Source organism: Ovis canadensis, chromosome 12 (genome assembly GCF_042477335.2).
Source record: "Ovis canadensis isolate MfBH-ARS-UI-01 breed Bighorn chromosome 12, ARS-UI_OviCan_v2, whole genome shotgun sequence".
NCBI lineage: Eukaryota > Metazoa > Chordata > Mammalia > Artiodactyla > Bovidae > Ovis > Ovis canadensis.
The window spans coordinates 16873985-16894523 of record NC_091256.1 but is presented as its reverse complement, the minus strand read 5'-3'; the positions used below and the strand labels follow the sequence as shown (position 1 = coordinate 16894523).

General features: G+C 35.6%; 1 protein-coding gene across 1 annotated transcript in view; it reads left to right on the top strand.

Annotated features, from left to right (window-relative positions):
• Positions 1–20539, top strand: part of LOC138416347 (complement factor H-like) — a 64691-nt gene that overhangs the window by 24759 nt on the left and 19393 nt on the right. Inside the window, exons 5-10 of the mRNA XM_069545296.1 lie at positions 1792–1977; positions 2088–2267; positions 4723–4902; positions 11348–11530; positions 19408–19617; positions 20305–20478. Coding sequence (XP_069401397.1) covers positions 1792–1977; positions 2088–2267; positions 4723–4902; positions 11348–11530; positions 19408–19617; positions 20305–20478 — 1113 coding nt within the window. The remainder of the gene's footprint in view (positions 1–1791; positions 1978–2087; positions 2268–4722; positions 4903–11347; positions 11531–19407; positions 19618–20304; positions 20479–20539) is intronic.

Below are 20539 nucleotides of genomic sequence, written 5' to 3'. Positions count from 1 at the left end.
AAAGGCAATGCCAAAGAATGCTCAAACTACCACACAATTGCACTCATCTCACATGCTAGTAAAGTAATGCTCAAAATCCTCTAAGCCAGGCTTCAGCAATACGTGAACCGTGAACTTCCTGATGGTCAAGCTGGTTTTAGAAAAGGCAGAAGAACCAGAGGTCAAATTGCCAACATGCGCTGGATCATGGAAAAAGCAAGAGAGTTCCAGAAAAACATCTATTTCTGCTTTCTTGACTATGCCAAAGCCTTTGACTGTGTGGATCACAATAAACTGTGGAAAATTCTGAAAGAGATGGGACTACCAGACCACCTGACCTGCCTCTTGAGAAATCTGTATGCAGGTCAGGAAGCAACAGTTAGACCTGGATATAGAACAACAGACTGATTCCAAATACGAAAAGGAGTATATCAAGGCTGTATATTGTCATCCTGCTTATTTAACTTATATGAAGAGGACATCATGAGAAACGCTGGACTGGAAGAAACACAAGCTGGAATCAAGATTGCCAGGAGAAATATCAATAACCTCAGATATGCAGATGACACCACCCTTATGGCAGAAAGTGAAGAGGAAATCAAAAGCCTCTTGATGAAACTGAAAGAGGAGAGTGAAAAAGTTGGCTTAAAACTCAACATTCAGAAAACGAAGATCATGGCATCTGGTCCCATCACTTCATGGGAAATAGATGGGGAAACAGCGGAAATAGCATAAGACTTTATTTTTTTGGACTCCAAAATCACTGCAGATGGTGGCTGCAGACATGAAATTAAAAGATGCTTACTCCTTGGAAGAAAAGTTATGACCAACCTAGATAGTATATTCAAAAGCAGAGACATTACTTTGCTGACTAAGGTCCGTCTAGTCAACGCTATGGTTTTTCCAGTGGTCATGTATGGATGTGAGAGTTGGGCTGTAAAGAAGGCAGAGCACCGAAGAACTGATGCTTTTAAACTGTGGTGTTGGAGAAGACTCTTGAGAGTCCCTTGGACTGCAAGGAGATCCAACCAGTCCATTTTGAAGGAGATCAGCCCGGGGATTTCTTTGGAGGGTATGATGCTAAAGCTGAAACTCCAGTACTTTGGCCACCTCATGTGAAGAGTTGACTCACTGGAAAAGAATCTGATGCTGGGAGGGATTGGGGGCAGGAGGAGAAGAGTGCGACAGAGGATGAAATGGCTGGGGCATCCCTGACTCGATGGACGTGAGTCTGAGTGAACTCCGGGAGTTGGTGATAGACAGGGAGGCCTGGTGTGCTGTGATTCATGGGGTCACAAAGAGTCAGTCACAACTGAGTGACTGAGCTGAACTGAACTTACATCTAGTGTCGGCATGTATGTCTAAAGAGTGGTCAAGTAACTTAAAGTCAATTCAGTCACAGTATCAAATCATATGAATCAAAGTTAAACTGTTCAAATGCTTCTCTCAAATGATATTTTTTTCAAAAAGATTTCATACAGTGTTTCTGTGGAATAAATGTATTGCTATGTTTGCTATGATATTTACAGTCATACCTGTGTTGAGTAACTGGTTTGCATATTTATTTACATGTCTGGATAATGAACATGCTTTCTGAGCATACATAGACTTCAATATGGTAGTTCAAGAAGAGTAACAGAATTAGTAAACACGAGTCTGCTGTAAACACTATTCTTTTTTCATTGTTTAAGAATGCTAAAGTAAATTATATAACAAATAAAAGATCATTTAGCAAAATAAATTTCTGCATTAGCTGGGTTTTTCAGTCATAAGACAGACAATGTAACCATAATTTATGCAATATTTCTACAGTAAGGAAAGTAAAATCGTGTGCTCCACCTCCTCAACTTCTCAATGGAAAAGGGAAAGAAATACACAAAGAAGAATATGCACATAATGAGGTAGTGGAATATGCTTGCAACTCCAGATTTCTGATGAAGGGTTCTCATAAAATTCAGTGTGTTGATGGAGAATGGACAGCATTACCTGTGTGTATCGGTAATGTATTAAAAATAGTAATATTTAAAGGTAAATCATTACTCTTATTTGTATTCATATGCACATTTAAATAATATTTTAAAGATGAACATATTTTTGTGGATTTTCAGAGGAGGAGCGTACCTGTGGAGATATACCTGACCTTGATCACGGCGATATCAAGCCTTCTGTCCCTCCCTATCACCATGGAGACTCGGTAGAGTTCAGTTGCAGAGAAGCATTTACAATGATTGGACCCAGATTTATTACGTGTATTAGTGGCGAGTGGACCCAGCCTCCTCAGTGCATTGGTCAGAATACACATCTCAAATTGACCTTTAGTATTTGCAGCCATACTGTTGAAATTTAGAGTTATACTTGAAAATGTCAGATTAAATTATAATGATCCCAAACATTTGATTTTTATAGTTCAATATGTGTCTAAAGAGGAAAAATATAAACGAGCAATAGAATTTTATGCATCTTTCTGTCCTGATATTAACATTGTTTATTTTGACAAGTGTGAAGCTAAATCTTACTGATAGTTGCTCATGCGAGCAAAAATGGGAGTACTAATTACCAGGAAAATACAACTATCATTGCAGAAATGCCATTTTTGCTTTTATATGATACTCTTTCTTTTAGAACATTTGAAACCAGGAATTACAGTTGAGGAAAATACCCATTTAATACATTTCTGTAGGAATCTTGCCTCTCTCAAGCTTCTAACAATGATTATTTCTCTGTCTGTTTCAAATTCTGCAAAGAGAATTTACTGTGCTGGGGAGGGTGGGCTCAAGCCCTCCCTGCTAGTAGGTAACTCTGTCATGGGAGGCACTTGGGTGGGGCCAGGAACCACATTTCCCTGTAAGAGACTCATCCTGACTTTTTGATGACCAAGTCTTTGATGACTGGCCAGGAGAATCAATGTTAGCTGCCTTATTTCATTTTCTCTTGAAATCGACTTTTTCCTGGAGTTTTCCTGGGGTCTGCATTCAAAGAGAGATCTGGATGTCCAGGCTGATTAACTCATTATATTTCTAGTCATTAATTATTCCAAGAAGAAGTTAGGGCTTTGGCTCAGGCCCTGAGTGAGGGCAAGGGACTGATAGCCGTTTTCTTTGCTGACAGTATGTCGAAAGACCCACACTCAAAAGACCAGTTGACAGATGGGAGACTTTTAGTAGGAATTTGTGTAGTTAAATAGTAATATTTTTGCTGATTAATCCCTACAATTTTATGAACACATTCCTGTCCTAGGTATTGCCAGTTCTTCAAGACCAAACCTCATCTTTGTTCTCTTCTATCTCCTCAAATGACCTCACCTCATTTAACTTTTCATTCTACCTAATGCCAAAATGCTTGGAAAATTATTACTCTTCAGACTTCAGAGTTTTCCTTGCAAAGGTTAATCCTCTACCTGTATTCAGTTTAATATAGTCCCGTTTTGCTGTAATAGACCTTATTCCAGTTTTCTTCTCTCAAGGTTTATTTTGTAACTCTGTCTAATCTAGCTCGTCTTTCTTCCTACTATGCTTATTTTCTCCTAATAAAATAAGTCTGCTTTCCTTCCAGAAACCAGTCCATCATAGGATGAGGCCTGCAGCCACTATTTCTCCTTTTGAGTATACATCTTCCTTTGGCCACCATTCCTTGAAGAATACTACTGGTTTTTTGTCCCTCTACACCCTGAACAAATCTTAAAAACAGGCTAATTCTCAAGCCTTTATTGTATTTTCAATTCAGCTTGTAGTTTTATTCTTTCAGAGTTTCATTTTGAAATAATCACTTTTCTTTGACTACCTACTTGACTTTTCCTGATTTTATTCATTTCACTTAGCCTTTATCATTAACAAATCATTAACATACACTGCCAAAGACCTATACTAATATTTTGTCAAATTCAAAAAGAACTTCCACCTGCATTGAAATTATGAAATAGGTATATATATATATATAGGTATATATATAAATAGGTATATATATATAAAGGTATGTATATATATGTATATAAAGCTTTTTAAGTCCATATTTAACTTATCCTGGAGCTAGGAAAAATTGTTATCATTGTTTTATATTGCATTATAATGATCTGATATATAACATAGTGGTTCAAAGACTCTAAGTATATATACAAGATAGGTTGTAACTTTAAGTACCCAATCTTCTTATTTCAAGTGTTTATTTATTTTTGGTGTCAGGTAAAAGATTTGCTTAAAAGTTAAGATTCTATGCAAAACACCTTGGATGTAGTTTTCTTATTATGTTTCATTACATTTATTGAAAAAACATTTATAAAGTAGCAACTTGGTATGCTTTGTCCACAGAAAATTGTTTTTATTTTATTGTTTTAAGATTGTGAATTACAAACAATGCAGAAATGCTTAAGGTCAACAAGCAAATTATATGAACATTTGCACAGATTTCAAGTTTGGGACCAAATTTATTCATGTGATAACTATTCGCTATGTAGATCATCAAAAAGGCAGAAATCTTCAGGATGGGTATTTTCTCTGAAATTTCAAAAGAAAGACTGGACGCAAGACTCAGGCTCATGTATAATTTTTCATCTCATGAAATTTGATCAGAAAGAACTTGGCTGGTGGAATTTGTAGGCATAAATTCTATCATCATTATTTTATTCACTCCATAGCTATTTTGTTTGTTTATTTATTTATTACTTTACAATATTGTATTGGTTTTGCCATACTTAGCTATTTGGTTCTTTAGAATTAGTCTTTTCAAGAGAATGTTTTCATTTTATAGCAACAGATGAACTTAAGAAGTGTAAAGGGTCAACATTATTTCCACCTGAGGGAAAACCAGCACATATGATTGAATATGACCATAACACCAACAAAAGTTACCGATGTCGAGGAAAATCAGAACACAAACACTCAATCTGTATAAATGGAGAATGGGATCCTAAAGTAGACTGCAAAGAAGGTAATCTCTTTTCCATAATGTTTTTAAAAATGTATCCTATATCTCTCTAACTTGTAAAAATAGTATCTTTGTCTGCTTCAAGGAAATTTAGCTATTTATCATTCCAAATATTTTCCATCTGCAAGGTAATTTAGAAGCTAATCAAAATACTGTGTCTAAATATTAATTGTATAATGTGCCTTAGTCAGCTATGTGACAAACCACTCAGAGACTTTGTGACTTTAAATTACCATCTGGGCTATAGGTGTGCTCATTTCTTTTTTTTTTTTAATATTTTATTTTATTTTATTTTATTTATTTATTTTTTTTTTAGTTTTTTATTTTTTAAATTTTAAAATCTTTAATTCTTACATGCATGCTCATTTCTATGGGAAAGCCATTGTTTCTGATTTTGTGTATTACACATAAATGTACTTAGGCTTGTGCTGAACTATTATGCATTTATCAGCGTATCTATACGTATCAATCTATTTATCTATTTATATATATCTATGTATCTATCTAGTCATCTGTTTCTCTATTTGTTTAACTATCTTGAAAAGACTTGAGACATGTTTACCTGATGAATTCCAGTTAAATAGGTTCATTTCAATTTTCTACTTTTAATATCTGTTTCTCTTCTCTGACTCTATGACATCTTGACTCCCTATCCTCAATATGTTTACCAATTTCTACAAGCCTAGAATATCTATAAAGAAGTTTCAAATCAATGGAAAACCAGATCTACTATCTAATATTCAACCTCATGATTCATCCTTTTATAAAGATCCTAATATAAAAATCATACAACAATAAAGCTGTATTAATGGAGAATAAATTATTTAGAAGAGCATAACTATTTGGGAATTAAACAAGCTTCTAAATAACTGCCACACCGATACATAATGTACATTGTATATTATGGGCTTCCTTGGTAGTTGAGCTGGTAAAGAATCCCTCTGCCATGCAGGAGAACCCAGTTCAATTTCTAGATCAGGAATATCCCCTAGAGAAGAATTAGGCTGCCCACTCCAGAATTCCTGAGTTTCCCTGGTAGATCAGTCTACAATCTGCTTGCAGTGAGCGGGGTTGGGGGGGGGGGACCTGGGTTCAATCCCTGTATTGTGAAGATCCCATGAAGGCAACCCACTCCTGTATTCTTGCCTGGAGAAGCCCCAAGAACAAAGGAGCCTGGCAGGTTGCAGACCATGGGATCACAAAGAGTGGAACCTGACCGAGTGGCTAAGCACAGCATTGTATATTAATCATTATATATTTATGATTGCTTGGTCCTTGTGAATTAACTTTTTTATAATTATAAAATATTTCTTAATATTTGACATGCACCTTGTCTAGAAGTCTATATTAGCTTATTAAAGATAGTTAAAGCAATTTATTATTTCATATGATGAAGGAATTCTCAACAAATTTCAAGGAATTCACGTTTATGAATTATTCTAAATTAATAGCAAGTATAAAATTAAAAGAGCTTGCTACACAGCTTCATCTTTAAGGAAACGAATAACATCTACAGGTAGTGAAGTACATATGTTCTACAGTTTCTTCTAGAAACTATAATTTTATGTGAGTATATTTAAGTATGTTATCTGTCTCATGTTAACATTTGAGGATTGCATAAAGTACGAGTTGATTTTTTATGGGTGGATTGTCAATTATTTTAAGAATATGTGTGGAAAAGCCATTGAAATGAAAAATCAGTTAACGATGAAAGGGTTGATTTATTTCTGAACTTTCTATTTAGTCATTTAACTATCTTCATTGCTGCCAAATTACCTTTGTAACTAGCTTTTTAGCAGGCTGACAGTCTGATAATAGTCTCTAAGTATGTTCTTCTCACTCAATATAACTTTAGTTATTTTGGTTTTGAACATAGAAATTTCAGGGGAAACTTACAAATTTTGATAAAATATTGGGTTGTATATCGAACGGGATGACTTTGTAATGAGAAATGAATTGTGGACAATTGGCTTCCTTACCATATTGAATTTTGAATTCATAAACATGATATGTCTCTATTTATTTCTGCTTCAATTTTTCCAGACATACAAATAGGCTCCCCTGGGGGCTTAGACAGTAAAGAACCTGCCTGCAATTCAGGAGACCCAGGTTCAGTCCCTGAGTAGTGAAGATTCCCTGCAGAAGGGAATGGCTACCCACTCCAGTATTCTTGCCTGGAGAATCCCATGGACAGAGAAGCCTGGCAGGCTGCAGTCCATAGGGTTGCAGAGAGTTGGACATGACTGAGCACACATGAGATCTGATATGCAGTTTGCTTCTTCAAAAAATTCCCTTGATGAAGAATTCAATTTCTTTAATAGGGAGTATGCTATTCACATTTTCTACATTGTCTTATCAGTGTGTGAAAGTTGCATTTTTCAAGAAATATCTCTTTTACCTAACGTATGAAATTGATTGATGGGAAAACATTTCTAATAGTCATTTAACATTCTATTTTTCTTCTAATCCTATAGTATATTTGGTAATATCACCTCTTTCATTTTTGGTATTGAGAGTTGTTCCCTCCTTCATTTTGTGAATAAAGTTTTGTTTTTCAAAATTATCATTTTCAAATTAACCTTTTTTTTAATTAGTTTTTTATTTTTTAAATTTTAAAATCTTTAATTCTTACATGCATTCCCAAACATGAACCCCCCTCCCACCTCCCTCCCCATAACATCTCTCTGGGTCATCCCCATGCACCAGCCCCAAGCATGCTGCATCCTGCGTCAGACATAGACTGGCGATTCAATTCTTACATGATAGTATACTTGTTAGAATGTCATTCTCCCAAATCATCCCACCCTCTCCCTCTCCCTCTGAGTCCAAAAGTCCGTTATACACATCTGCGTCTCTTTCCCTGTCTTGCATACAGGGTCGTCATTGCCATCTTCCTAAATTCCATATATATGTGTTAGTATACTGTATTGGTGTTTTTCTTTCTGGCTTACTTCACTCTGTATAATCGGCTCCAGTTTCATCCATCTCATCAGAACTGATTCAAATGAATTCTTTTTTACGGCTGAGTAATACTCCAGTGTGTATATGTACCACAGCTTGCTTATCCATTCATCTGCTGATGGACATCTAGGTTGTTTCCATGTCCTGGCTATTATAAACAGTGCTGTGATGAACATTGGGGTACATGTGTCTCTTTCAATTCTGGTTTCCTCGGTGTGTATGCCCAGCAGTGGGATTGCTGGGTCATAAGGTAGTTCTATTTGCAATTTTTAAAGGAATCTCCACACTGTTCTCCATAGTGGCTGTACTAGTTTGCATTCCCACCAACAGTGTAGGAGGGTTCCCTTTTCTCCACACCCTCTCCAGCATTTATTGCTTGCAGATTTTTGGATCGCAGCCATTCTGACTGGTGTGAAGTGGTACCTCATTGTGGTTTTGATTTGCATTTCTCTAATAATGAGTGATGTTGAGCATCTTTTCATGTGTTTGTTAGCCATCCGTATGTCTTCTTTGGAGAAATGTCTATTTAGTTCTTTGGCCCATTTTTTGATTGGGTCGTTTATTTTTCTGGAATTGAGCTGCAGAAGTTGCTTGTATATTTTTGAGATTAGTCAAATTAACCTTTTAAACACACTCAGCTTCTTCCATTTCCTCTCTTGTCTAATTTTTACCTTGTTAATATTCATGATTTTTAACTTTCTTAATTTTCTGTTTTCTATTAATCTTTCTCAATTTTTTCTCTCTTGTGGACGTAATTTTCCTTTTTTCTGATTGCTTCATTGTAATTTTACTCTCATTTTTTAAGATAAAAAATGAAAACATTGATTCAAACCATCCTGTTTTTCAAATCTAAACCTGTAAAACTACCTTTTTTTACTTCTAAGTATTGCTTTACCTGTGTAAAACTACCTTTGTTCACTTCTAAGCATTGCTTTACCTGTGCCTCAAAAATGTATAAATATATATCAATTTTATTTTCAATTAACTGTATGTGAAATATTTTCTAATCTTCCTAGTGGCTTCTTTGATGTAACAGTTGTTTAGAAATGTGTTTTATAATTCTCACATGTTTGTGATTTTCTAAATAATTCATTCTCCATTAACAGTAATACTGTGGTATGATTTTTATCTAGAGAGCTGTATATATTTATTGTACACAATTTGATGATTATCATCGTTGATTACATAGATAATTTATTCTTATTGATTTCTAATCTAATTCCCTTGTCATAGAACACACTGTAAATTTTTAATATTTTAAATGTTATTCTTTGTTGCACAGCATATTGTCTATCTTTGTGATGTTTCTATTTCATATAAAGTATATGCATATTCTAGTTTCTGGATCAGGTTAACTTGTTCATAGTGTTCTAAAATCTACCTATGTCTTAAAATAGCTTTTTGTAGTTGTTCTATCCATCAGAGTAGGAAGGCTCTCAGAATTGCTAAAAAGGGTGTGGATTTGTCTATTTCTTCTTTCATTTCTGCCCATCTTTGCTTCATGTATTTTGATATATTCTTGGATACATTATATATTTATAATGGCTTAGTCCTTGTGAATTACCTTTTTAATATTTATAAAATAGGTCTTCATAGTTTTCATAATATGCCTTCTCTGGAAGTCCACATTAATTTATTGAAATATAGATAATTAATTAAAAACACCTGATTATTTTCATGTGATAAAAGAATTCCTAATCAGTTTCATGATATGTGTCCTCAAATTATTCTCTATAAATTAAAAGCAATTGTAAATTAAAAGAAAGCTAGCTAAACAACTTATTCACCCATATCACAAAACTTGAAAATTAAAAAAAAAAATTCTGTGATTTACTGGCAGAAACTATGTTAAATTAAGTAAAATGAAAACAGTATACTTTGGAATCCATGGTATACAGCAAAAAAACAAAGATATGTATAGATTAAAACTTGCTTTACAAAATGAAGGTACTTAAGTAATAGGTAGTACAATCTAGAATCTAGAAAAGAACATACATCCAAAGAGCATAGAAGGAAAGAAAAACTAAAATTAAAATGTCAATTTTTAGAATAAGCTAAAAAGGATAAGTAGCTGATTTGCAAAATATTCAGTTTATGGGGAAATGTAGTGTATAAACTAAGTTTTGCAAGACTTTTAACAAATTAAATTAGGACAAAAATCAACATAAAACATCAAACATAAAAGAAAAAAATTCTTGAAAATGCATTGATAAAAATGTCAAAATAGTTAAAACAGAAATAAGAGAAATATTTGTGATGAAACATAAAAGATTCCAAGTCTTTCCTGGTGACTCTGATGGTAAAGAATCCACCCGAGTTGCAGGAGACCTCGGTTCAATTCTTGTGTTGGGAAGATCCACTGGAGGAGGGCAAGGCAACCCACTCCAGTATTCTTGCCTGGAGAAGCCAGAATCCCCATGGACAAAGGAGCCTGGCAGATTATAGTCCATGGGGTCATGAAGAATCTGACATGACTGAGTGAGTAAGCACAACACAGCACAAAAAATACTCCTATTGACTTAGATCAGAATAGAAAATCTGATGATATTACTATGTATTCAGTCAAATATTTCCCTGAATTTAATACAAAATGTTGGATCCCTGGAAGGATTTATGAGTTTCCAGCCTATACTTGCATAGTGTTTCTAATGAAATAGAAATGAAGTATGACAGGAGAAAGCAAAACCAAGGAGTCATAGAGGGCTCCAAATTCTTCCAGGTGTATTCACGCAGTCTTCCCTCAGTTGAGCAGAACAAGCTTTGTCTTCAGATTATGAATTGGATATTTAGGTATCTCTATTTGATGGACTCAGACAGTCTACAGAGGGATCCTTTATACCCTCTGGTCACGTAGAAAAAGCCAGGCTTGCTAATCCGTTAAAGAAGGTTCATTCGTCTATGTATATATCATTGAACAGTGCAGGCGAGCTAGTGAATTGTACCTCCAGGAGAGTACTCTACTGTAAACAATACACTCTAAATCCCACTGAACATATCTAACTTACCTTGTTCAAGAATCAGCATCAAATTAATAGGTTATTAACTAAATGTAGTTTCTCATATGGCTAAACAACTCCCATGGTAGAAAAATTTGCTAGGGCTTCAATCCAATTCCAATATATCTGATCATGAATACCTGCTTAAAAAAAAAAAAAAAAGACCCTGATAACAGTGTTTCCTCAGTACCTATAACTGAGTGAGCAATTCAATTAGGGCATTCTAAAGGTTAGAAAAAAATAAAATCCGTTTTACATAAATCATGCAAGATTGAGCACAGGAAGAATAAAAGGAAGAAACTAAGATCATGAGACAATGTACCAAATGTGATATACTGAAGTGCTAAACAAGCTTAAGAGTATAATTACAGAGTATCATATTATTTGATCATTTATGATATATCATTAGAGCTTTCTGTTTATTGAAAAGTTTTCCTTTAATATTTGGCCTTATACTTTTTAATCAAGAAATCTAAATTTAATATTTTCAGAAGCACAAATACAAACATGCCCACCTCCACCTCAGATTCCCAATGCTCGAGATATGACAACTACTGTGAAATATCAGGATGGAGAAAAAATATCAATTCTATGTAAAGAAAATTATTTAATTCAAGATGCAGAAGAAATTGAGTGCAAGGATGGGAGATGGCAGTCAATCCCACGTTGTATTGGTAAGCAGTGCATGCATAAGTTTGTTTAAAATACTCTTTAAAGAAGATTAATACTCCTCTAAGCTTTGTATCCTTCCATGGTGGCTCAGTGGTAAAGAAACCTCTTATAATGCAAGAGATGCAGAAGATATGGGTTCGATCCCGGGATGGGGAAGATCCCCTGGGGAGGAGGGTGGCAACCCACTCCAGCGTTCTTGCCTGGGAAATTCCATGGACAGAGGGACCTGGTGGGCTAGAGTCCACTTGGTCACAAAGAGTTGGACATGACTAAGTGACTGATCATGCACACAATCTTTGTATGGATCAGCAAGATGAAGTCCTCTCTGTCTCTTCCAATTTATCTTGAAAGAGTAAATCACAGCTTCAGTTTATGAACTGATGAACACTCTTTCACCTCTGATGTGAAACGCAGACAAACTCCTTGGGCTACTGTGCAAATAATAGGTAAAATTTATGTTTATGCAAACTTTATTCCTAATGATCAAAAGGACGAGAATGAAGGGACAGCTGGGCTACCCAGCCTGGAAGTCATAGTCCTAAAAAATATGCCCCCAGAAATGCTAACTTAGAAGTCCAGAGTAACTTGTGCACAAGAAAGCCCGAGGGCTTTAGGAAACAGAGCTTCTTCTGTTCTTTAAAGGCATACAAAATCTCACATACTCTGTGTCCCAGTGAAGAGGCATCAATGGGAAAGAGGCTTGGGTTAGACTAATTTGTTTTTCTTTGTAAAACTTCTAGAGAGATAGGAGACAATTGGGATCATAGATACTGGTGCCAGCCATCATGAGAGACAAGTACTACTTTAGAGTTCTCCCTAACACACACATACATAGCTTACTAGCACCAGAGGCTTAACAACTCACCGGCATGACAACACCAACTCCAGACTCCATGGGGCTCCACAGCTGCTACACCTGCATCTCATCCTTCTCTTGGGTGTGATATCACCAGCTCAAGTATGCTTAGGCCCTGAAGCCAGCTCCATCATCACTTCATCCTGACTGTGAGTGGGCTGGCAGCCACCACATGAGGCACAGTCTGTCAGCCACCTGGGGAGGAGGTGGGACCCTTGCCTACCAGTGCACCCAGAGTAGTTGGCATTGACACAACAGAAGGGCACCCCTATATCATCTAGATCTGCTTCACAGATCCTACAGAGGGGACCATTCTGTTGGGCCCCATAGACTTCTGCATAAGACTACTTCTCTAAGATCAGGAGTACACCTAACTCTTAGAAATAAACACAGAGTTAGGTAAAATCAGGAGACAGAGAAATGCATTCCAAATGAAGGAATAAGACAACATCTCAGAAAAGTCACTAAACAAAGTTAAGATAAGCAATTTACCCAATAAAGTATTCAAGGTAATGACCATAAAGATGTTCAGTAGACTCTAGAGAAGAATGGATGAAAGCAGAATTTTAAGAATAAGAAAATATAAAGGATTAAACAGTGCTGAAGGATACAACAGCTGAGATGAAAAATACACTAACGAAAATCTTCAGTAGTTTAGAGGATTCAGAAGAATGGATCAGAGATCTGGACGACAGGGTAGTGGAAACTTCCCAAACAGCATAGGAAAAAGGAAAAAGAATTTATAAAATGAGGATAGGTTAACAGACATCTGGGACAACATCAGTACCATTCTCATTATGGGGATCTAAAATAGAGAGAGACAGAGACTTATTTGAAGAAATAATAGCTGACCTTTTCTAACGTGGGGAAGGAAAGAGACATTCAGGTCTTGAAATCAGACAGTCCCAAAAAGAGATGAACCTGAAGAGGTCCATACCAGGACACATTATCATTTAATGGAAAAAAATTAATAATGTTATTGTTCCAAAGTAAATGGCAATGTGATCATACTTATCAGTAATTACCTTAAATGCAAATGGGTTGAATGCCCCAACCAAAAGACAAAGACTGGTGAATGGATACAAAAACAAGACCCCTATATATGCTGTCTAAAAGAGACCCACCTGAAAACAAGGAACACATACAGACTGAAAGTGAAGGGGTGGAAAAAGATATTTAATACAAATGGAGACCTAAAGAAAGCAGGAGTAGCAATATTCATATCAGATAAAATAGACTTTGAAATAAAGGCTGTGAAAAGAGACAAAGAGGGACACTACCAAATGATGCTAAAGCTGAAACTCCAGTACTTTGGCCACCTCATGAAGAGTTGACTCATTAGAAAAGACTTTGATGCTGGGAGGGATTGGGGGCAGGAGGAGAAGGGGACGACAGAGGATGAGATGGCTGGATGGCATCACTGACAGAATGGACGTGAATCTGAGTGAACTCCGGGAGTTGGTGATGGACAGGGAGGCCTGGCGTGCTGTGCTTCATCGAGTCGCTAAGAGTCAGACACGACTGAGCGACTGAACTGAACTGAATGATCAAAGGGTCAATCCAAAAAGAAGATATAACAGTTAGAAATATATATGCACCCAACATAGCAGCAGCTCAATACATAAGGCAAATGACAACAAGTATGAAAGGAGAAGTGAATAATAACACAATAATAGTGGGAGATTCTAATACCCCACTCACACATATGGACATGTCATCCAAACAGGAAATTAGCAAGGAAACACAAACTTTAAATGATACAATGGACCAGTTAGACCTAATTGATATCTAAAGGGCATTTCACCCCGAAACAGTGCAGTTCATCTTTTTCAAGTGCGCAAGCGCTATTCTCCAGGATACACCACATCCAGGGCCTTAAATCTAGTCTTGGTAAATTAAAAAAAAAAATTGAAAATCCTTTCAGAGATCTTTTCTGATCACAGTGTGGTAAGATTAGATGTCAACTACAGGAAAAAGAAACTATTAAAAATACAAACATATGGAGGTTAAGTGACACGATTTTTAATAACTAACAAAATAAGGGAAGAAATAAAAAAAGAAATAAAAATATGCATAGAAACAAATGAAAATGAAAACACAACAACTGAAGACATATGGGAATCAGTAAAAAGAGTGCTAAGTGGAAGGTTCATAGCTTTACAAGCTTGCCTCAAGAAACAAGAGAAAAATAACCTAACTTTACACCAAAAACAACTAGAAAAAGAAGAACCCTGGGTTTAGTATAAGGAAGGAAATCATAAAAATTAGGGCAGAAATAAATGAAGAAGAAATACAGGAAACTATAGCAAAAATTAAAAAATGCTAAAAGCTGGTTCTTTGAGAAGATAAATAAAATAGACAAACCATTAGCCAGACTCATCAAGATAAAAAGGGAGAAGAATCAAATCAATAAAATTAGAAATGAAAATGGAGAAATCAGAGCAGGCAACACAGAAATACAAAGGATCATAAGAGACTATTATCAGCAAATATATGCCAATAAAATGGACAACTTGGAAGAAATGGATGAATTCCGAGAAAGGTATAACCTTCCAAAACTGAACCAGGAAGAAAGAGAAAATCTTAACAGGCCCATCACAAGCATGGAAATGGAAACTGGAATCAAAAATTTTCCAAGAAAAAAAAGCCCAGGACCAGATGGCTTCATAGGTGAATTTATCAAAAATTTAGAGACGAGCTAACACCTATCCTTCCTTGGTGGCTCAGAGGGTAAAGCATCTGCCTGCAATGTGGTAGACCTGTGTTCAATCCCAGGGTACATAAGATCCCTTGGAGAAGGAAATGGCAACCCACTCCAATACTCTTGCCTAGAAAACCCCACAGATGGAGAACCCTGGTAGGCTACAGTCTATGGGGTTGCAAAGAGTTGGACACGACTGAACAACTTCACTTTCACTTTTCTTTTCAACATCTATCCTACTCAAACACTTCCAGAAAAGTACCGAGGAAGGTAAACTCTTAAACACGTTCTGTGGGGCCAACATCACCTTAATTCCAAAACTAGGCAAAGATGCCACAGAAAAAGAACACTAAAGGTCAATATCACTGATGAACATACATGCAAAAATCCTTAACATTATTCTAGCAAACAGAATCTAACAACATATTAAAAAGATCATACATCATGACCAAGTGGGCTTTATCTCAAGGATGCAAGGATTCCTCAATATTCACAAATCAATCAATGTCATACACAAATTGAAGCAAAAAAACCCCACATATGATTATCTCAATATATTCAGAGAGAGCTTTTAACAAAACTCAACATCCATTTATGATAAAAACCCTCCAGAAAGAAGGCATAGAAGGAACATACCTCAACATAATAAAAGCGATATATGATAAACCGACAGCAAACATTATCCTCAATGGAAAAAATTGATATCATTTCCCATAAAGTGAGGAACAGGACAAAGGTGCTCACTCTCGCCACTACTATTCAACATAGTTTTGGAAGTTTTATCCACAACACTCAGAGAAGAAAAGGAATCCAGACTGGAAAGGAATCCAGATGGGAAAAGAGGAAGTAAAATTCTCATAGTTTGCAGATGACATGATCCTCTACATAGAAAACGCTAAAGACACCATGAGAAAATTACTAGAGCTAATCAATGAATATTTGCAGGATAAAAAATTGCAGGATATAAAATTAATACACAGAAATCCCTTGCATTCCTATACACTAACAATGATAAAACAGAAATTAAGGAAACAATCCCATTCACCACTGTGATGAAATGAATAAAATACTTACCCAAAGAAACAAAAGACCTATACATGGAAAGCTGTAAAACACTGATGAAAGAAATCAAAGATGACACAAATAGATGGAGAAATATACCATGTTCATGGATCGGAAGAATCAATATACTGAAAATGAGTTTACTACTCAAAGCAATCTATAGACTCAGTGCAATCCCTATCAAGCTCCAACAACATTTTTTTTTCACAGAACTAGAACAAATCATTTCACAATTTGTATGGAAATCCAAAAAAACCTCGAATAGCCGAAGCAATCTTGAGAAATAAAAATGGAACTGGAGGAAACAACCTGCCTGACTTCAGACTATACTACAAAGCTAGAGTCATCAGGATAGTATTGTACTGGTACAAAGCCAGAAATATAGATCAATGGAACAAAATAAAAAGCCCAGAGATAAATCCATGTACCTGTGGACAACTTATCTTTGACAAAGTAGGCAAAAATATACAATGGAGTAAACGCAATCTCTTTAACAAATGGTGCTGGGAAAAGTGGTCAACCAACTGTAAAAGAAGGACTTTCCAACACCATACACAAAAGTAAACTCAAAATGGATTTAAGATCTAAATGTAAGATCAGAAACTATAAAACTCCTCGAGGAAAACATAGGCAAAACACTCTTTGACATAAATCACAGCAAGATCCTCTATGACCCACCTCACAGAGTAATGGAAATAAAAGCAAAAATAAACAAATGAGACCTAATTAAACATAAAAGCTTTTCCAGAATGAAGAAAACTCTAAGCGAGGTGAAAAGACTGCCTTCAGACTGGGAGAAAATAATAGCAAACTAAGCAACTGACAAAGAACTAATCTCAAAATAATATAAACAACTCATGCCTCTCAATACCAGAAAAACTAACGACCCAATCCAAAAATGGGCCAAAGCACTAAACAGACATTTCTTCAAAGAAGACATACAGATGACAAACACATGAAAAAACACATGAAAAAAATGCTCAGCATCACTCATTGTCAGAGAACTACAAATCAAAACCACAGTGAGGTACCATCTCATGCCAGTCAGAATGACTGCTATCTAAAAGTCTAATGCAGGAAAAGGTGTGGAGAAAAGGGAACCCTCTTACACTGTTGGTGGGAATGCAAACTACTACACCACTATGGGTAACAGTGTGGAGATTCCTTAAAAAAACTGAAAACAGATCTATCATATGACCCAGCAATCCCACTGCTAGGCATAACCATTGAAGAAAACAGAATTGAAAGAGACACATGTACCCCAGTATTCATCGTAGAACTGTTTACAATAGCTAAGACATGGAACCAACCTAGATGTCCATCAGCAGACGAATGGATAAGAAAGTTGTGGTACATATGTACAACAGAATATTACTCAGCTATTAAAAAGATTGCATTGGAATCAGTTCTAATGAGGTGTATGAAACTGTAGCCTATTATACAGAGTGATATAAGTTAGAAAGAAAAACACCAATACAGTATATTAATGCATATATATGGAATTTAGAAAGATGGTCACGATGACCCTATATGCGAGACAGCAAAAGAGACACAGATATAAAGAACAGACTTTTAGACTCTGTGGGAGAAGGCAATGGGGGGATGACTTGAGAGAATAGCATTGAAACATGTATATTAGCATATGTGAAACAGATCACCAGTCCAAGTTCAATGCATGAAACAGGGCACTCAAAGTTGGTGCACTGGGACAACCAAGAGGGGTTGAATAGGGAGGGAGCTGGGAGAGGGGTTTGGGATGCGGGTACACCCGTGGCTGATTCATGTCAATGTATGGCAAAAACCACCACAATATTGTAAAGTAATTAGCCTCCATTTAAAATAAATAAATTAAAAAATAAAATAAAATATTAATTAAAAGAAAGTTGTTGTTCAGTTGCCAATTCATGTCCAACTCATTGCTACCCCATGGACTGCAACATGCCAGGCTTTCCAGTCTCTCACCATCTCCCAGAGTTTGCCCAAGTTCATGATCATTGAAACGGTGATGCCACCCAACCATATCATCCTCTGTCACCCTCTTCTTCTTCCAGAGAAAAGGCAGTAGTTACCTACAAGGAGACCCTAACAAGCATCAAAAGCTTCTGAAGAATATTTTTTAGGTCACAGTGGACTGGCACAACATATACAAAGTAATGAAAGGAAAAAAAAAGCTTGCAGGCAAGACTACTGTATACAGGAAAAACATATTGCAGCCATAGTGTGATGTCCCTTCACACCTGTCATAACGGCTGTCAGGAAAAGGACATCAAGTGTTGTCAAAGATGTGGAGAAAAGGGACTCTTAGTGTACTGTTGGTGGGATCGTAAACTGGCAGAGTTGCTATGAAAAAGAATGTGGAATTTCATTTAAAAATTAAAAATAGAACTGTCATATGATCCAGCTATTCCACTACTGGCTATTTATTCACAGGAACAAAAAACACTAATCTAAAAAGATATATGCACTCCAATGTTCACTGCAGCATTACACACAATAACCAAGGTTTGGAAGCCACCTAAAGAGTCCACTGATATATACGTAGTTAAAGAAGGTGTTTTATATATACACACTATATGAACTATGACCGAGCCATAAAATATGAAACATTTCCATTTGCAACAACGTGGATGTGTCTAGGATGTATTTATTCTGAGAGAGGTAGGTCAGATAGAAAAAGACAATGTCACATGATTTCACTTATTTGTGGAATCTAAAAATAAAACAAAATAAAAGGAAAACAGGCTCATACAGATACAGAAAATTAGTGAGTTGCAAGAAAGGAGGAGGGGGTTGGCAAAATAGATACTGGGGATTTTGAAGTACAAACTCCAGTTATGTAATAAGGAAGCCAGAGTGATGTAATATAGGCATACAGAATATGGTCAATAATGTTGTAGTAAATTTGTTAGAAAATATTGTTACTAGACATATTGTTAGTCATTTTATAATGTAGGTAAAAGTAAAATCATTTTGTAGCCCATTTGAAGCTAACATACTGTTATACATCCAACATTTCAATAAGAAATTCATTTAAAAAAGGATGAAGGGGCATATTGAACAAGTGGTAGTAGCAGTGTTTATGGAGACAAATAGCTTGCAAGTTTCAAATATCTGTCAGTTTTAAAATTCTGTAAATTGTTCTGAGTATTCTTTTCTTTTTATTCTTATTTTAAAATCCAAAGTAATATTTGATTGTATTAACATGTTAATTTTAAAGATTATATTTGTACTTTACTCTTTGACCTCTGTACTTCATATAGAAAAAATTGGATGTTCTCAACCACCTCAAATAGACCATGGAACCATTAACTCATCTAGCTCTGCAGAAGAAAGGAGAGAAATACATGAGCAAAAGCTGTATGCACATGGCACGAAGTTAAGTTATACTTGTGAAGAAGGCTTCGAGATATCTGAAAATAATGTGATAATATGCCACATGGGAAAGTGGAGCTCTCCACCTCAGTGTGTAGGTGAGGACACTAGGCAAACCAAAATCTATTTTCAGTACCATTCATTAAAACTAATCAATTGTCATCAAAGTCATGAGACTCAATCCATTAGATTTCTAAAGATATCAAGTAACTTATCCATTTATAGATCATTTATGTATTAAAATAATATCTATATTTTATACATCAAATCGTTTGACATATAAAATTAATCATTTTGTTATTAATAATTTCTTTTGTTCTATAGAGAATCGCTTTTCAATCTGGCAATTATTTTGTATTAACACTGGATATGCAATAAAACTAAACCTAACTACTTATATTTTATATTCCTATCTATTTAAGTTTCAAAAAAATGTTCCATGTCTTCCCTAAAATGTCCCTTTTAATTTCTTACAATATATAGTACGTTTCCTAAGATGATGTGTGGAGTCTCAATGTGTTTTTCTTTCATTATTCATGACTGGTTAGAGAAGCACTGATGGTTTCTTTCATATATTGGAAATTTCAGTTTCAAGTTCTTGCTCAAGTGGACACACACCAGAATGGAAATTTTAGGAAAAATTTGTGCATTTTCCTCCCATGTCATGGAAGTTCCTGTATAAGGATTTATTATTTTCAAGTAACACTACCAACTATGTTGACCAGTACATCAAATTAAATTTCAAAGATAGCAAAACATGAATTCATTCTTTCATGTCTTCCCAGGACTTCCCTGTGGATTTCCACCTTATATTCAGAATGGTGTTGTATCTCACAAGAAATACAGTTACCAATATGGAGAAGAAGTTACTTACGACTGTGATGAAGGGTTTGGAACTGATGGACCTGTATCTATAAGATGTTTAGGGGGGCAATGGTCTCGTCCACAAGATTGCATAAGTATAGTATTTTTCCTTTAATTCTAAAGCTGACAAATATCTTTTAATTCAAAGCATAAATG